A 17,440-nucleotide genomic window follows, 5' to 3' on the forward strand; every position below is an offset into this window, starting at 1 on the left:
TCATCATCTCTGCTATAAGGTGAGTAGCAACTTTCCTTCTCATAATATTGTTACATTCCATCCTGGATTTTACATTGTTTGATTATTGATACTAATAATTTTCCATAACCTGGAAGGATGCTCTTCCATAGGACCAATTAACATAAACTTGGAAAAAGTAGATGCCAACAACCATAATTTTATTTAATAATTTTTTTAGCTACCAGGTTCAGTGCCAAATTGGCAACATTTTCAGGCCTCTATTTATGAAACTAGTCATCTAGTTGTTATCCTATTATATGGACCACTATTCCAACTGGTTTCCCTAGACTTTTGCACAAAATGGAATTACAGGATTAACCAAAAGTTCCAAGGTACTTCCTACAGTAATTTTAAAGTTGGCCAACATGCAAGCCTCTTTTAATGACAGACAGTGCCTAGATGAATGACAATTAATGACTTGTACTTTCTTCCTGAAGATTCTAATGATGTTAACATCATATTACTTGTTTAAATCAACTTTTCTAAAATGGTTCTAAAATGTATCAAATATTAATGTTTGCTCTAAGGAGCTGCATTTCCAGTTCCCCTTTCTTTATCATAAGTCATACTATGCAAATTTTTAATACTAAAATGAAGAACCAGGTTATTCTGTAAGGATTTCAAATTTATTTGCATTATTTATATATTAAAAACTACAATATACATATTAATAAGCAGATGTAAGTTGTCAGTAATGAAGCAGAAACATGTAATTCTTAACTTAAATTTTAGATCTGTTCTTCATGCTGTTGCAATTCTGTTTTTCAGGAAAGCTGAATAATGTTTTAAGTTGGAGGCCACTTGTCATCTTAAGCCGTTTATCATATGCACTATATATGATACAGTTCCCTGTATTTTACTACTATGTTGGAATCAACAGATCTGCCAAAGTATTTACTGTTATGTCGAGTGTAAGTAAAACCAACCAATGTACTATGTCTAATCATAATTTATGTAGCTTCCTGAGAGTAGACCTGCTTGCTAGAAAATAAGAAAATCTGTCTTCAAGCAGAAAAGATGACAAAAACACAATTAAAAACATTACTCATTTGAATAAAAAATTATTTTCACTGCCCATTTATATCCATACCACTGCTCTGCAATCCACATCCAAACACTTGGCAGAGGGTTCACAGAACCCCTTTCAGGCTATTTCTCAACCATTTTACTATGATGGTCATTTCTCCCTATGTAGAAGGAAGTCAGTGAAACACTTTTAACATTCAGAGGATTGAAAATTTGGAAAATATCTCATTTCAACAAAAAACTGTTTTAACAATTGCCACCCCAGCTTGTGTACCATATATGTGACATTCTCTCCCTATATCACAATAATACTAAATGAGACACCCTTCTTTGAACTTTTTCAACATCCTCTGACAAACCAGTCTGGAAAGGATTTCATACTGTGCAGCAATCCTCTAGCAGATGACAGGCAAGCGTAGTTTAGGCAGTCTCTTTAGAAGATTTGTTGTAACCAATAAAAGGCAGTCTTTAGTTTGTCTTCCCCACAACATTTTCTATGTGATAGTTCCAAGTTAATTGTTCATAACTGTAGTCCCTAGGTATTTAGTTGAATTAAACCTGTACATTTGTATTGTTTATAGTGTAACCAATATTTAACACATTCTTTTTAGTACTTATGTGGAAGGCCTCACACGTTTTATTGTTCAGAGTGAATTTCCACTTCTTGCACCACTGATATTTGGTCTAATTCATTTTGTAATTCATAATTATTTTCTGATGACTTTACTAGATGGTAAATTAAAGCATATCATCTGCCAACACACACACACACACACACACACACACACACAGATGTATTGATTACAGGCAAGTACACATATGTTCCTGGTCTGATAGACATTCATGCACCCTATCACACCTCAAATGGCTCACTAAATCACTCCATATTAATCCCACAGAATATATCTGGGTTGTTTGGAACAGCAGGTGAAACATAGCATTCAGCATCCATGTAATTTGGAAGTTCTCTGTGTGTGTGGGGGGGGGGGGGGGGGGGGGGCAATTGTCATTTTGGAAGGAGGGACTGTCCACACCATACTCATCTACAAAGGAGGTGATGTATAGAATGCTAGTGAGACCCATTATTGAGTACTGTTTGAATGTTTGGAATCCCCACCAGGTCGGATTAAAGAAAGACATTGTGATGTCCGGAATTTAAAAAAAAAAGGGAGGGTGGTAATTTTTTTGTTTTTATTTTGTTGAAAGGAAAGAAAGAAAAAAGGGTGAATAAAGGTGAAGGGAAGTGGTTCTATTTTTACAGGAATGAACTTATTGATGGACATCACAAAAATTTATTTTACCTATATTTTTTTTTTTTTTTTTTACTCATCGAAAAAGACAACACAACACATATAAAAGAAATCATCACATATTATCCACAGAATGATCGTTTCACAAGACACTTTCTAGCTCGACTGACTCTTAAGACTGAACAAGACTCGACTGACTCTACTCTCTCTCTGGACCACAGCCTCTTCACGTCCCTCTGGACCAGAGATTACGCCGATTATTTAATTAATCGTACAGCCGCTGGGTGCGCGCTTGGCGCGTCATTTAAATGGGGTTAAACGCACACCGTGAGAGGCGTGGGCTAGCGGTGTCTTACAGGTATCGCCACAACATTGAAGCAATTCAGAAGCGTGCTGCTAGATTTGTTACTGGTATTCTCAACTGGCATGCAAGTATTACAGAGGTTCCTCGTGAACTCAGTGGGAATCCCTGAAGAGAATACAAAGATCTTTCTGCAAGGTGCTATTGCAGAAATTTAGATAAATGGCATCTGAGGCCAACTGAAGAACGATTCTACTGCCACTAATGTACTTTTCGCATAAGGACAACAAACATAAGATGTAAGGAATTGGAGACTGTACAGAGCCTTTTAGGCAGTTATTTTTCTCTCCCTCTATTTGTGAGTGCACCATACGGCAGCTTGCAGAGTAAGTATTTAGATGTAGATGACAAAGATCTAAAGAAAAGGGCAGCACTTTTTCACCAACAATGTCCAAAAAAAAAAAAATCCTAATTTACATCTTCGGTATCCTGAATGGGCAGATTCAAGTTATGCAAGAAATAACACCTGTGAAACATCAAAGGACCAATTTCAGCCCGAACTAGGATCAGTTTCAGCCTGAACTAGACCTTCCATACACTGTGGATTAAATGCCTCCTTGGGCCACCAATGCACTTGAAGATTTGCATAATTCAAAAAGAGGCAAAATCGTTAATTGTCAGACCATACTAGATATCTACATCAGCTACTGTCCACTTTCTGCAGTTCTTCTTTCTTTTTCTTATAGGTGTCGATGTAGGTGGTGGTCTGCTGTGAGGTGTCTGCTGTGAGGTTCCAGGCTTGAAATGTAAATTGCGTGCAGTTCACTTCGCAGTGTTACTTGGCAACTGGTTGAAACTGACTGTCATTGAAAAGGCATGATACTCGTCTCTGGTCCCTATTAGATAGGATCATTTTATGATTGTTGTTCTTATTCCACATTATGTCTGTTTGTGGTAGACCATTTGTTGTAGACAGTCACACACACATTATTTCACTACTATAATTTACATCAGTAATGGATGATTACATGGGATGTGGGGAAGGAGGAAGGGGGGGGGGGGGGGAGAGAATGTCCACATGGGGTTGGGGTGGAAGAGTGGTAGGAGAAGCCAGTGCTCAATGTGTATGGAGATGGAGTGGAGTGGGCAGAAGAGAGAAGGGAAAAGTCAAGGTGACGCAGTGAGAACAAGTTAGCAGAGGTTTAAGCGATGGGGCTGTGGAGTGTAGGATGTGTTGAAGAGACAATTCCCATCTGCGGAGTTCAGTGAAACCAGTGCTGGAAAGTAGTATTCATCTGGCCCATGTAGAGAAGTAGATGTCAAAATCATTTGTTTTACGGTGTGCAGCATGTTCAGCAACTGGAGGTCAAGTTTGTGGTTTGCCATAGTTTTGTGGTGGCTATTCATGTGGCCAGGCAGTTGATTAATTGTCATGACCACATCACATTATATTCGGCAACTTCAGCTAAGCTGCTTTCCATGTGGTTCTGCATTTTACTGGGTAGGAAATGCTTGAGGTTGAAGTGTGGTGAGTGGGTGAATAGGACTGGTCTTGTACTTGGACCGACCACAGAGTAGTGAGCCATGCAGTGCAGGATTGGAAGTGGGATAAGAATAGGTTGGGAGAGCAACAGAACACTACTTTAAGGAATGTGGTTAGGATTTGGGGTAGAATACCATTCAACTCAGGGCACAGAAATAGGTAGTTGAAGCCATGGTGGAGGATGTCACTGTGGTTTTCAAGGCCAGGGTGATCAGTGGAGTGCTGATCAGAGGCTGGTTAATAGGTTTACTGGTGTCAGAGGAGCAGATAATTGTATGAAAGGGTGAGAGCTGTCAAAGTAAAAATACTATTGGTGCTTGATGCGCTTCATAAGGACAGGTGTATTTATGGAGACATCTGAGAGGCGAAAATCAGCATCTAGGAAGGCGGCTCAAAGAGTTGAAAACGACCATGTGAAGTGGATTTCGGAATAGGAGTGGAGGTTGTGGAAAAAGAGCAAAGGTTGTCCATAATATGAGTCCAGATTATAAAAAATGAATTGAAACCAGGTTTTTGGTGCTGACCGAATAGGAAGGATTCTCCCAGCTACCCCATAATTAAATGAGTTGGAATAGGATGGTGCCAAGAGATTGATTACCCATAGCAGTACCACGGATTTGGACTTCGAAAGTGAAATAACTGTGTCAGGATGTGATTGGCTTGGAGGATTAGGAATGAGGTGGTGGGTCTGGTATCAGGACAACATTAGGGAAGGTAGTGTTCCATGGCCGTACAATTGTGAGCATGGGGGATCTAAACAATGAAAGACAGGGCCACATGTGAAAGTAGCCAGGGTATACATGACAATCAATGTGGGCATATCAAGTAACCAACTGTCTTCTTGCATGAATGACCACAATCAAACTGTGACAGATAAGAAACTTGACCCTCCAGTTTCTGAACATCATGCACACCATAACACAAATGACTTCAACAGCTGCTTCACTACATGGACCATTCAAATACTTCCTTCCAGCTCAAGTTTCTCTGAACTGTGCTCCTCTGCTAATCTGTTCCCACTGCCTCACTTGCCTTTCTCCCACCACTCTTCTCCCCCCCCCCCCCCCATGTGGGTTCTCTCTCTCTCTCTCTCTCTATCTCTCTCTCTCTCTCTCTCTCTCTCTCTCTCTCTCTCTCTCTCTGTCTCTGTCTCTCTCTCTCTCTTTTGCACCCTCTGCCCTTTAACCCCTTTCCCTACTCTCCCCCTCCCGTTCTCCCTCTTCAACTTTCTCACCTTTCTGCCCCCCCTTTAGTTTCCTTCCTCTCCTCCTATCCACATCTTATTTTGCTGTACCCTCTGAACTCTTTACATCTTGTTGTGCAGCTACAGAGTCGTCTGACTAAAGACCTGTCACTTTCCCCCCTCCTTGCATCCTTCCCTACCCACTCCCCTTCTCCACCAGCCCAGCAACTGCTTTCAGTAATCAATAATAATTGATCTTCCTGAGGCCATGGGAAGTGTGCATTTGGGTGTCTGTGTGGTTTTGTGTATGAATGTGTGTGCTATTGCTAGAAAAAGAGCTAGTGCTCAAAACTTCGTTGGAATACTGTTTCTGTCGTGTGTTTCTGTGTGCCACCATCAGTCCACTATGAGTGAGTGGTTGCATTTCCTTTACTTTAGTATTTCTCCAGTCAATTATTCCCATTATCATTTAGCAATGGTATTGAATAGTCACAGCAAATATAAGAAAGGGCACTTGTGCAGGTTTAGTAAATATGCATGAGTTAATGTACACAATGCTTTAAATTAACTACTGTCACCACTTCAAGACAGTGAGTTTTGAATTAGTTCATTGCTCAACTTATGTAGGATGCACTCCTTTTTTTTTTTTTTAATTGCTCAACTTATGTAGGATGCACTCCTCCCCCCCCCCCCCCTCCATCCAGTCCAGATAACAACAGCAGGAGGAGACTCAGAAGTATAAGTGTAAGACCCAAAAGAATGCCCCCCGTAGGCAAGGGTATTAAAATATGTAACTGCTGAAGCATTCACAACAGAGTGCCAGAGTTTGAAATGTTTTTGAAAAGCAGTGAAGCTCACATAATACGTGCAGAAAGCTGGTTGAAACCTGAAATTGATAGCAATGAGATTTTTTTGGATAATTTAAGTGGTTATTCGAGGGATAGGCTAATGGGAAATGAAGATGGTGTATTTGTCATGACAGATAAATTCAAATCCATCGAGATAGAAACTGAAGGTGCATGGGAGATTGCTTCAGGGGAGGGTATAAAATGGTAATTGGGACCTTCTATCGCCCACCAGCCTCATCTCCTGATGCAATCACTCACTTTGGAGAAAACTTCAATTTCCTATACATAAGTTCCCCAGTCATACTGTAATCATCAGTGGAGGGTTTAATCATCCAACAGTCAATTGAGAAAATTAGTTTTGCTAGTGATGGGCATGATAAGACATCCAGTGAAACATTACTAAATGCCTTCTCTGAAAACTACCTAGAACAGATAGTTCGTTATCCCACACACAATGGAAATATATTGTATGTAATGACAACAAGCAGACCTGACCTCTTTGACATCATCCTCATAAAAACTGGCATCAGTGAAGGTGATGCAGTTGTGCCAACAATCATTAACAATTTACATAGGACAACTAAAACAAGCAGAAAGATATGTGTGTTCAACTAGATAAAAATCAGCAGTGTACGATCTCAATGAGGAATCTGAAACTTTCAGCACAGGGCAAGAGCATGTTGAGGAACTGTGGCTCAAATTTAAAAGAATAGTTGACTAAGCACTGGATAAACACACCCAGTAGAACAGTTCATAATGGCAGGGATCCTACATGGTATATAGTCACTGTAAAGAAACTTCTAAAGAAACAGAGGCTACTGCATAATAGGCATAAACCAAAGCATAGGACTAGAGACAGAGAGATGCTGAATTAAATACATTTGGCATCAAGAAAGCAATGCAGCAATGCTTGAAACCTTCAGTGAGTACTGTCGCAGTATATCATCAAATGATCATTCACAAAATCCACAGAAGTTCTGGTCACATGTAATGACTGTTAGTGGCCCCCAAGTTAGTATCCTGTCCCTAGCGAATAAGATAGGAACTGAAAATGAGTGTATCAAACAAAGAAGCTGAAATGCTTCACTCCATTTTCAACTGTTCCTTTGCAAAGGAAAACCCAGGTATATTGCCCCAGTCATCCTCGTACGACTGACAAGATGAATGAAATCAGTATTAGTGTAGTGGTGTTGAGAAACAGCTGTTAAAATTGAACGTAGCTCCAGGGCCCAGTGGAATTCCTGGCACATTTATACTGAATTTGCAGCTGAGTTAGCCCGTCTTCCAACTATAATCCATCAAAAAGCCTTAAGATAAAAAACTGTGCCCAAAAGCTAGAAGAATGCAAAGGTTACCCATTTACAATAAAGGTAGTAGAAGTGATCTACAAAACTGTTGTCCAGTACCGATGACATTAATTTGTTGTAGAATCTTAGAAAATATTCTGAGCTCAAACATAGTGAGATATTTTGAACAAAATTACCTCCTCCGTGCCAACCAGCATGGATTCTGAAAACACTGATCATGCGAAACCAACTCTCACTTTTCTCACATGACATACTCAAAGCTTTACATCTAGGCAGTCAGGTAGAGAAGTATTTCTTGATTTCTGAAAAGCATTTGACTCAGTACCACACCTACACCTATTGTCTAAAGTACATTCATATGGGTTATCAAGCAAAATTTAACTAGAGTGACAATTTTTTGGTAGGGAAGACACAGCATGTTATCTTGGATGGGTAGTCATTGTTAGATGTAGAAGTAACTTCTGGTGTGCCCCAGGGAAATGTGTTGAGTCTTTGCTGTTTATGTTGTATATTAATAACATTGCATATGATATTAATAGTAACCTCAGACCTTTTTTATGTTGCCGTTATCTATAGTGAAGTGCTGTGTGAAAGAAGCTGCGTACATGTTCAATTACATCTTGATAAGATTTCCATGTGGTGGAATGATTGGCAACTTGCTATAAATATTCAGAAATGTAAAACTGTGCACCTTAGAAAATAAAAGAATAATAGTATCTTGTAGTATACATAATATCAATAAGAGACAGTTTGAAATGGTCAACTCACACAAATACCGAACATTTGTGGGAATATGAAATGGAATGATCACATAGGCTCAGTCATGAGTAAAACAGGTGGTAGACTTCGATTCATTGGTAGTCTACAAAAGAGATTGCTTACAAATCATTTGTGCAACCCACTATGGGACCCTACCACATAGTTCTAACATGAGATATTGAGCATACACAGAGAAGAGCACCACAAATGTTTGACCCCTGAGAGGGTATCACAAAGATGCGGAAGAAACTGAAATCGGCAGACTTTTGAAGATAAGATATAAACTACCCAGAGAAAACCCATTTACAAAGTCTCAAGAACTGGCTTTAAATGTTTATTCTAGAAATATACTATAACCCCCTACTTATCACTCACATAGAGATCATGAGAACAAGAGTATATTAACTACAACACACACTCACATTAGGCATTTAAACAAACATTCTTGCTTGCTCAATACATGAACAGAATCTGAAGAACCTAACTAACTGGTACAATGGGACTTACCCTCTGCCATTCACAGTGGTGTGCAGAGTACAGATGTAGGTGTAGTAAGATTTAGATTTTGGTTCTCATTGTAAATATATTGAGAGGTTTCTTCATTCTGCACATTTGTAATAAAGTATAAAGGCATTGTCTTCATATTTCATGGTATATTATTTATATTTGTTCCAGTTCTTCCCCCTTCAGGGACTGGCTGTAGTCATCATCTTATCTGTGATTTTCACTCTACTATTTGATTTGCCTATGCATCACGTGAAAAATATTCTAATGAGAGGCAGTAAGTACAAATTATGCAAGTATTGTCCATCATCTCAGTTATACTTTGATACTATAAAGAGTACTTCAAATTCTGATGTTGTCTGATGTAGTATTGTAAAAAAAAAATCTTTCTGTTGCAGGCCAGAGGACAGAAAAAGAACAAACAAAGGAAAAATGTTCCTGATGAATACATCATAGCTGCATTTAAGTTCATGTCTTGCATATTAATGTTCATGATTTGACTGTACAAATTTCCTGTGATGAACTGTCTTAGAGAGAGAGAGAGAGAGAGAGAGAGAGAGAGAGAGAGAGAGAGAGAGAGAGAGAGAAAGAAAGAAAGAAAGAATATGACTGTATTCCCTTGCTTTTTTATGTGAAGCATTTGTATGTAAGTTAAATCACATTTTTATAAAATAAATGACAGTATCTACTGATGATACTGCCAAAACTCCATGGGACAGTTCCCACTTTTTTTCCTAAGTGAAAATGGTGTCAGATGTGACATGTAACAATGACTGTTGTGATCACACCAAAAAAAGAAGACATTTGAATCTGCATCCAAAATGAGCAGCATTCAAGCTTCCACTCAATGAGACTTTCCTACCTTCATTCTTCCTTCCACAGAAAAGTGTCGATAATCAAAAAGCTGCAGCAATCTCATACAGCACCCCCCCCCCCCCCCTCTTCTCCCTTTTTACCCTAATAAAATAATAATGAATTTTGCTTTCTGTTTAAAATTTCTGAAGATGGAAAAAGGGTTGGCAGGTGGTGGTGGTGGTGGTGGTGATGGTGGTTGTGGTGGTGATTGGCTTGTGGGGCACTCAATTGCACATTCATCAGCACCCATTCAAATTCACGGTCTGTACACAGTCCAATCCAGTCACTTTCGCGAATGATGATGGAACGATGAAGACAACACTAACACCCATTCTCTGGACAGAGAAAGTCCCCAACCCAGCCGGGATTCGAACCCAGAATCCCATAATCCATAGGTAGCAACACTAGGGACTGAGAGGCAACTGCAGATGAACTATATGAAAGTGCGCATGTGTAAGGGGTGGGGGTAAGGTTACAATCACACAGTCAATAGTGAACTCTACCTTTTATTTCTTCTGCCATGTTTGTTTTTCTTCCACATCTTATTGACCATTGAAATTGTGCTGCTTGATTGTCAGAAATGTGCACATACAAGATTTACCTTCAAAAGTAGAAATAAGTTAACAAGAGCTAATACTGAAGCTGTATTTTCTCCCTTTCATACCTGAAATTTGTAAATTTGTGGTAAGGTCTTACGGGACCAAACTGCAGAGGTCATCGATCCCTAAGCCTACACACTACTGAATCTAACTTACGTTACGGAGAACATACACACCCATGCCCAAGGGAGGACTTGAACCTCTGATGGGGGATGCCACTTGGACCGTGACAAGGCGCCTCAGACCGCACTGATTCTTCGTGCATGAGAACGTGTGGACAGACACTAGTGCATCCTAGTAGCACTGCAAGAATCCTAGCAGTATGTTCTTCTTACATCAAATGTCGGGCGTTTCACACAGACCATAAAGTATCAGTGAAGCATAGCAAAATCAACAATTAATTAATTATAAATCCCTGCATAGATGTATCTGTAAAATGTGTTTTACAACAGCAGACTTCTGTAATTAGCTCTCTTTCATCTAGACATGGAAGAGGTAAGATGTATAGGGACAAACAAGTACATTTGTAATAAATGCAGTGATTTATTACATTGTTTGAATTAAAATATATGTGTTAGTAAACATTGTTAAAAGGAAAGATAATCAATCATTTCAAACCTGATTGGTTTTGTAATGGATAACTGAGTGGGAAATGTAAATGAGGAATTTCATTATAGTCAACAGTTTGCAATTAACAAATATTGGAGCAGCCATTCATTTATTATGAAATCATTAACCCCTTTGCAATTAGTCTCTGGTGAATTAACTCAGCTAGAAGTGATGACTACTGTGTACACTTGTGGTTTCAATTGATGTACACACTACTTTATACGTGGAGCAACCGCAGCCAAAATATTCCATGATCTGAACGAACAAGACCATTGTTACTGTTAGAACTCTTCGTTGGAGCACATGACCAGTTTTGCAAATTAAATTTGCATCTTCAGGTGCTTCAATGTATACAAAGGAATAAAAGAACTGATCAGAAATTTAGTCATGCCAAGAACGGGCAATTAAAGCGATAAGGTCTGGGTCTATTTACTGTCAAAAGATTAAGGTTCTATTTGAAACAGCTAAAGCCATTCCTAACAGGTATTTAAAACTTCTGATTCATGAATATGCGAGTGCCTTGATAAAATGCATTGGGGGCTAAGGACATACCCAACCTAAAGAAAGCACCCAGCAAAAATCTCAATCAAAACTGTAGTAGTTATTAAAATAATTTATAGTAAAAAATAACGAAAATACTTAGAAAAAAGTGCCTTGTTTTTAACATTAAAAGAGAAACAGTTTTGAATATTATCATACTTTACTTGGGAAGGAAACATTACTGTTGCTGGTGCCAACTAAGGGCTATCTATAGTGAGGCCTATGCAGAAAGCTCTGCATGCATAGTGTCATGAACATTAAGTAACCACATACCCTGATTGAAATGTTGGGGGCTGGCTACACATTTTAAATTACCAAACAGTAATAATCAGAGATAATACACACTGTTTATGAGATACCTAAGTCAGAATTATGTTACAACTAATTTCAAAAGACTTCCAGGTACTATCTAGAGTCCTATGTTCCAGCACTATCCACTGTAGTGTCCTTACAATTAATAAAACTGTTTTCATAAATGAAATACCTTTTACAATAATAAAAAACAATGGTAGGGCCATAAAACATAATTCACTTAAATAATCAAAATTGGCTAAGACATTTCTGTGACATAAATCTGCTTGGGAGTTGAGTGCATTTTCTGGGGCTCTTTTCAATGCTCAAAAAATCTCTAATTCTTCTAGATTTAGAACATTGCCATTTTTCTCTCAGTGAAGTATTTGAAGATTGGTGCAACATCAGAGACTGTCTCTTCTGTCTCCTGCAAGTGAGCACTCAAAGCTGACTTTGTACTAGAATTAGCAGTACAATTCCTACACCTTTCAATAAAACTTCTCTCCATTTGGCCCATGTATTTCGAAGGGCATTTTTCACAAGAAGTACTGTACGTCCCCAGAGGTTGGTTGGTTTAAAGGCAGGAGAAGGGACCAAACTATGGCGTCATCAGTCCCTTATTCCTAATAAAACAATGTCACAAGTGTGAGAATAAAATGGAGGAAACATATAACACAAAACAGAAAGAAAGGAAAAGCCACAAGAACAAAGGGAAGGTAATGAACACTAAAAGGAACAAAAAGAGGACAAGAAAACAACAGAGAGATGCTAGAAACAGAAGAGAGTAAAACATGAAAGCAAATTACAGTGGCTGGCTAACCATGAGAATAAAAAGGGAAAGCCAGCCACTCTGCACCACATTAAAACCTCCATCCTAAAAGCACTAGGGTGGAGGACACGGAGGGACGAAGAACATACAAGCGGCAAAACCACCTACATAGAAGTATAAAACCCACTCTTGCAGATAAAACGTGAAACTAAAGCTGCTGTGGAGGCATTGTCACCCAACACCTAAGGCAGGGAGCTGGGAAAGTTAAAAGTCTGCCTCAGAGCGGCTAAAAGTGGGCAGTGCAGCTAGAGGTCAAAAGATTAGGGTTCTATTTGAATCAGCTAAAGCCATTCCTATCATTTATAACCAGGTATTTAAAACTTCTGATTCACAAAGATGCGAGTCCCTTGAGAAAATGTATTGGGGGCTAAGGCCATCCACAACGTAAAGAAAGCACCCAGCAAAAACCTCAGTGAGCGACTGTAGTAGTTATTAAAATAATTTATAGTAAAAAATAATGAAAATACTTAGAAAAAATGCCTTGTTTTTAACATTAAAAGAGAAACAGTTTTGAATGTTGTCCTACTTTACTAGGGGAGAAAAAAAATTACTTTTGCTGGCGCCAACTGAGTGCTATCTATAGCGAGGTCTACGCAGAAAGCTCTGCATGATGCATAGTGTCATGAACATTAAGTAACCACATACCCTGACCGAAATGTTGGGGGCTGGCTACACAGTTTAAATTACCAAACAGTAATAATCAGAGATAATACACACTGTTTATGAGATACGTAAGTCAGAATTACTGTTACAACTAATTTCAAAAGACTGTCATTTGGGAGCCACAGCAACACTGAGGTGGGTACTCGAAACGGAGTAGGTAACCATGCGTTAGCCACATTAGGTCAATGCGGAGCTGCCAGAGGACAACTAACTCCCTGCGAGAGGCCTGGATGGAAGACTTCCATACATTCATAGTATGACACACAGTTTGTTGTACGTGCTGTTATGTCATTCCATCTCCCAAAGCCGGAAAACCCTGCAGTGTAAGACAGAACGTAGGTCAGCTTCGGAGATGCCTATCTCCAGAACTGGTTTCCACGTCGCCTGTTTGGCCAGCCTGTCAGCAAATTCGTTGCCGGGGATTCCGACGTGTCCTGGGGTCCACACAAACACCACGGAATGGCGGGACTTTTCAAGGCCATGGATGGACTCCTGGACACTACCAGAAGTTGGTGAGGGTAGCACTGGTCGATAGCTTGTAGGCTGCTCAACGAGTCAGTACACAGGAGAAATGACTCGCCAGGGCATGAGCAGATGTACTCAAGAGTACGAGACATGGCCGTCAGCTCTGCATTGAAAACACTGCAACCAGCTGGCAAGGAGTGCTGCTCAATATGTCCTCCATGAATCCTATGTGAACATCAGCCATTGAGCTGTCAGTCTAAACCACTTCAGAGCCCCAGAACACGTCAAGAATCGACAGGAAGTGACAGCCTAGAGCAGTGGGGTTAATGGAGTCCTTAGGGCCATGCAAAAGGCCCAGACGAAGTTGCAGCAGAGGCAAACACCGCAAAGGCGAACGTGAACGGATCGCAAGTAGAGGTGGTAAAGGGAAGAATTCCAGTTCAGAGAGAAGGACCGTACGCGAACCGCAAACGTTAGCCCTGATCTGGACCTCCAATGCATGAGATGGACTGCCGCAGGCAGGAAAAGGAGACGGTAATTTGGATGCTCAGGGGAATTATAAATGTGTACTGCGTAACTGGCGAGCAGTTGCGCACTTCTGATCTACAGTGGAAGGACTCCAGCCTCCACCAGTACGTTGGTCACTGGACTCATCCTGAAAGCTCCTGTCGCTAATTGAACTCCACAGTGATGCACAGGGTTGAGTAAATGCAAAGCTTAAGGCGCTGCCAAACCATAAACCACACTCTCATAGTCAGTTCAGGATTGGACAAGGGCTCTGTAGAGCTGCAGCAGCATAGAGCCATCTGCACCCCAATTGGTGTTGCTCAGGCAACAGAGGGCATTGAGTTGCTGGAAGCACTTCTGCTTAAGCTGACGAAGATGAGGGAGCCAAGTCAATCAAGCGTCAAAAACCAGTCCTAGGAATTGATAGATCTCCACCACAATGAGTGCATTATCATTAAGGTAAAGTGCGGGTTCTGGATGAATGATACGATGCCGACGGAAGTGCATGACACACGACTTTGCGGCTGAAAACTGGAAGCCGTGGGCTAGAGCCCATGACTGTGCCTTATGGATGGCTCCCTAGAGGTGCCACTCAGCGACAACAGTACTGGAGCAGCAGTACAAAATGCAGAAGTCGTCTGCATACAGAGAAGGTAAGATGGAGGGCCCGACAGCTGCTGCTAGACTGTTAATGGCCACTAAAAATAGAGAGACACTCCATACAGGGCCCTGCGGGACTCCATTCTGCTGGATATGAATGGAACTATGGGTGTCACCAACTCGAACATGGAAAGTATGAAGCGACAGGAAGTTTTGGATAAAAATTGGGAGCGGGCCTCAGATACCCCACTCATACAATGTGGCAAGGATATGATGTCGCCAAGTCATGTTGTATGCTTTACGTAAGTCAAAAAAAGATGTCAATCAGGTGTTGCTGTCTGGAAAAGGCTGTTCGGATGGCAGATTTGATGGACACAAGATTATCAGTGGTAGAGCGATCCTGGCAGAAGCCGCCCTGACATGGAGCCAGCAAGCCACATGGCTCCAGGACCCAACCCAACTGGCGACATACCATACATTCCAGCAGCTGTACACAGAATATTGGTGAAGCTGATGGGCCACCAGTTATCCAAATCAAGCGGGTTTTTACCAGGTTTGAGCACCGGAATGATAGTGCTCTCCCGCCATTGCGATGGAAGAGCATCATCGCACGAGCCAGTTGAAGATAATGAAAAGATGTCGCTTGTAGTCACATGAGAGATGTATAATCATCTGGCTGTGGATGCAATCAGGCCCAGGAGCTGTGTCAGGGCAATGTGCAAGGGCACTGAGGAGCTCCCACTCTGTAAATGGGGCGTTATAGGTTTCACTGCAACGTGTAGTGAATGAGAGGACGTTCCCTTCCAACCGCTGTTCCATTGTGTGAAAGGCTGGGGGGTAATTCTCCAATGCAGAGGCTTGAGCAAAGTGCTCGGCAATCGCGTTTGTGTCGGTACATAACTCGTCATTTATGGTAACACCGGGGACAGCTGTTGGGGCCTGGTACCCGAAAAGATGTTTGATCTTTGCCCAGACTTGGTCAGGTGATGTGTGACACCCAATGGTGCAGACATATCTCTCCCAACACTCCTTGTTTTGTTGTTTGATAAAGTAGCAAACACGGGCACAGAGCCATTTAAAGTCTATGAGGTGCTCTGGGGAAGGGTGCCACTTATGCCACTGTAGAGCTCGCTGATGCTTCTTAATTGCTTCAGTGACTTCCAGCGACCACCAAGGAACTGCTTTACACCTCAGGTACCCTAAAGAGCAAGGGATCGTGTTTTCTGTTGCAGAAACAATTGTGCTAGTCACCAGCTCAACCATCACATCGATGTTACCATGTAGGGGTGATGCAGCAGTGACAGCAGAGGTGAAAGTTCCCCAGTCCGCCTTGTTCAAAGCCAATCTGGGCAGACGTCCATGTGCCTGACGCTGGGGCAGTGACAGGAAGATGGGGAAGTGGTCACTACCACACAGGTTGTCATGTGCTCTCCAGTGGATACATGGGAGAAGTCCTGGGCTGCAAATTGATAAATCAATGGCCGAGTAACTACCGTGAGCCACACTGAAATTTATGGTGGCCCCAGTATTTAAGAGGCAGAGGTCAAATTGCGACAGTAAAGTTTCGACATCTCTGCCTCAGCCAGTAAGCATGGTACCAGCGTACCACCCCACAAGGGGTTGTGGGCATTAAAATCTCCCACAAGTAGGAAAGGTTTAGGGAGTTGATCAATCAGTGCAGCTAATACATTCAGGGGTACTGCACTATCTGGAGGAAGATATACACTGCAGACGGTTATTTCCTGTGTCATTCTTATTCTGACAGCCACTGCTCCAAGAGGGGTTTGAAGGGCCACGTGTCCACTACAGACCGAGTTTAGGACATAAACGCAAACTCCACCTGACACTCGATTATAGTCGCTATGGTTCCTGTAATATTCCTTATAGCCACAGAGGGGAGGGGTCCGCATTGCTGGGAACCAGGTTTCCTGGAGGGCAATGCAGATAGCAGGTGTAAAGCTTAACAGTTGCCGTAGCTCAGCCAGGCGGTGGAAAAAACCGCTACAATTCCACTGACATCGTAAGACTGGGAAGGAATGGAACATTCAATGAGACAGTTTACACCTCAGAGTCACCTGGTGCCATCAGTTATTGCCTGAGCAGTCTATGTCCATTGTGTCTGAGGGTCTGGCAAGATCTCTTAAGTCCTCAGCGGACGCCAAAATCTCCACCCCAGCCTCAGGCGCAGAGCTTGTAGGTAGTGGTGGTGTGGGTGCCACCGCAATTTCCTTGGTCTTAGGGGTTTTCTTTTTGGATTTCTCTCACTGCTCCTTGGATTTCACTGGCTGGGACGACTTCACTGGCTCAGTCTCTGGGACTAAAGATGAGCGTGAAGCCCTCTAGCCAGCTGCTTTTGGGCTCTTCAACTGCTGGCGGGTGTCGTCTTTCCCATTAGCAGAAACCTGGGAAGGGAGTGACCCAAGGGACCCCTTCCTAGCAAGAAAAGCCGAAGAACACTTACACTTCTCCGGCTTAGAAGTGGGGACGGACGTCCTCCATGGTTGGGAGGAGGGGGGGGGTGTTGCTCCCGAAGTAGGTGGTGCAGGAGCAACAGGGACAAATGCCCCCCACCATCAAGGGGGCAGATGTAGTCTTCCAGCTCTGAGAGGTGACCTGGGTTGGCAGAGCTGATGGTTCCAGAACTGTTGTAGCGGTGGCGTAAGACGATGTCATATGCACAGGATGCAGGCGTTCAAATTTTCTCTTAGCCTCAGTGTAGGTCAGCCTGTCCAAGGTCTTG

The 17,440-nt window shown here is 41.7% G+C and overlaps 1 protein-coding gene across 1 annotated transcript in view; it reads left to right on the forward strand.

Moving 5' to 3' along the window:
* LOC126281971 (nose resistant to fluoxetine protein 6-like) overlaps positions 1 to 9,451 on the forward strand; it is a 316,561-nt gene extending 307,110 nt beyond the window's left edge. The window contains exons 13-15 of the mRNA XM_049981346.1: positions 790 to 932; positions 8,914 to 9,019; positions 9,141 to 9,451. Coding sequence (XP_049837303.1) covers positions 790 to 932; positions 8,914 to 9,019; positions 9,141 to 9,184 — 293 coding nt within the window. The 3' untranslated portion in view covers positions 9,185 to 9,451. The remainder of the gene's footprint in view (positions 1 to 789; positions 933 to 8,913; positions 9,020 to 9,140) is intronic.
* Positions 9,452 to 17,440: the final 7,989 nt, after the last annotated feature.

Source organism: Schistocerca gregaria, chromosome 7 (assembly GCF_023897955.1).
Source record: "Schistocerca gregaria isolate iqSchGreg1 chromosome 7, iqSchGreg1.2, whole genome shotgun sequence".
NCBI lineage: Eukaryota > Metazoa > Arthropoda > Insecta > Orthoptera > Acrididae > Schistocerca > Schistocerca gregaria.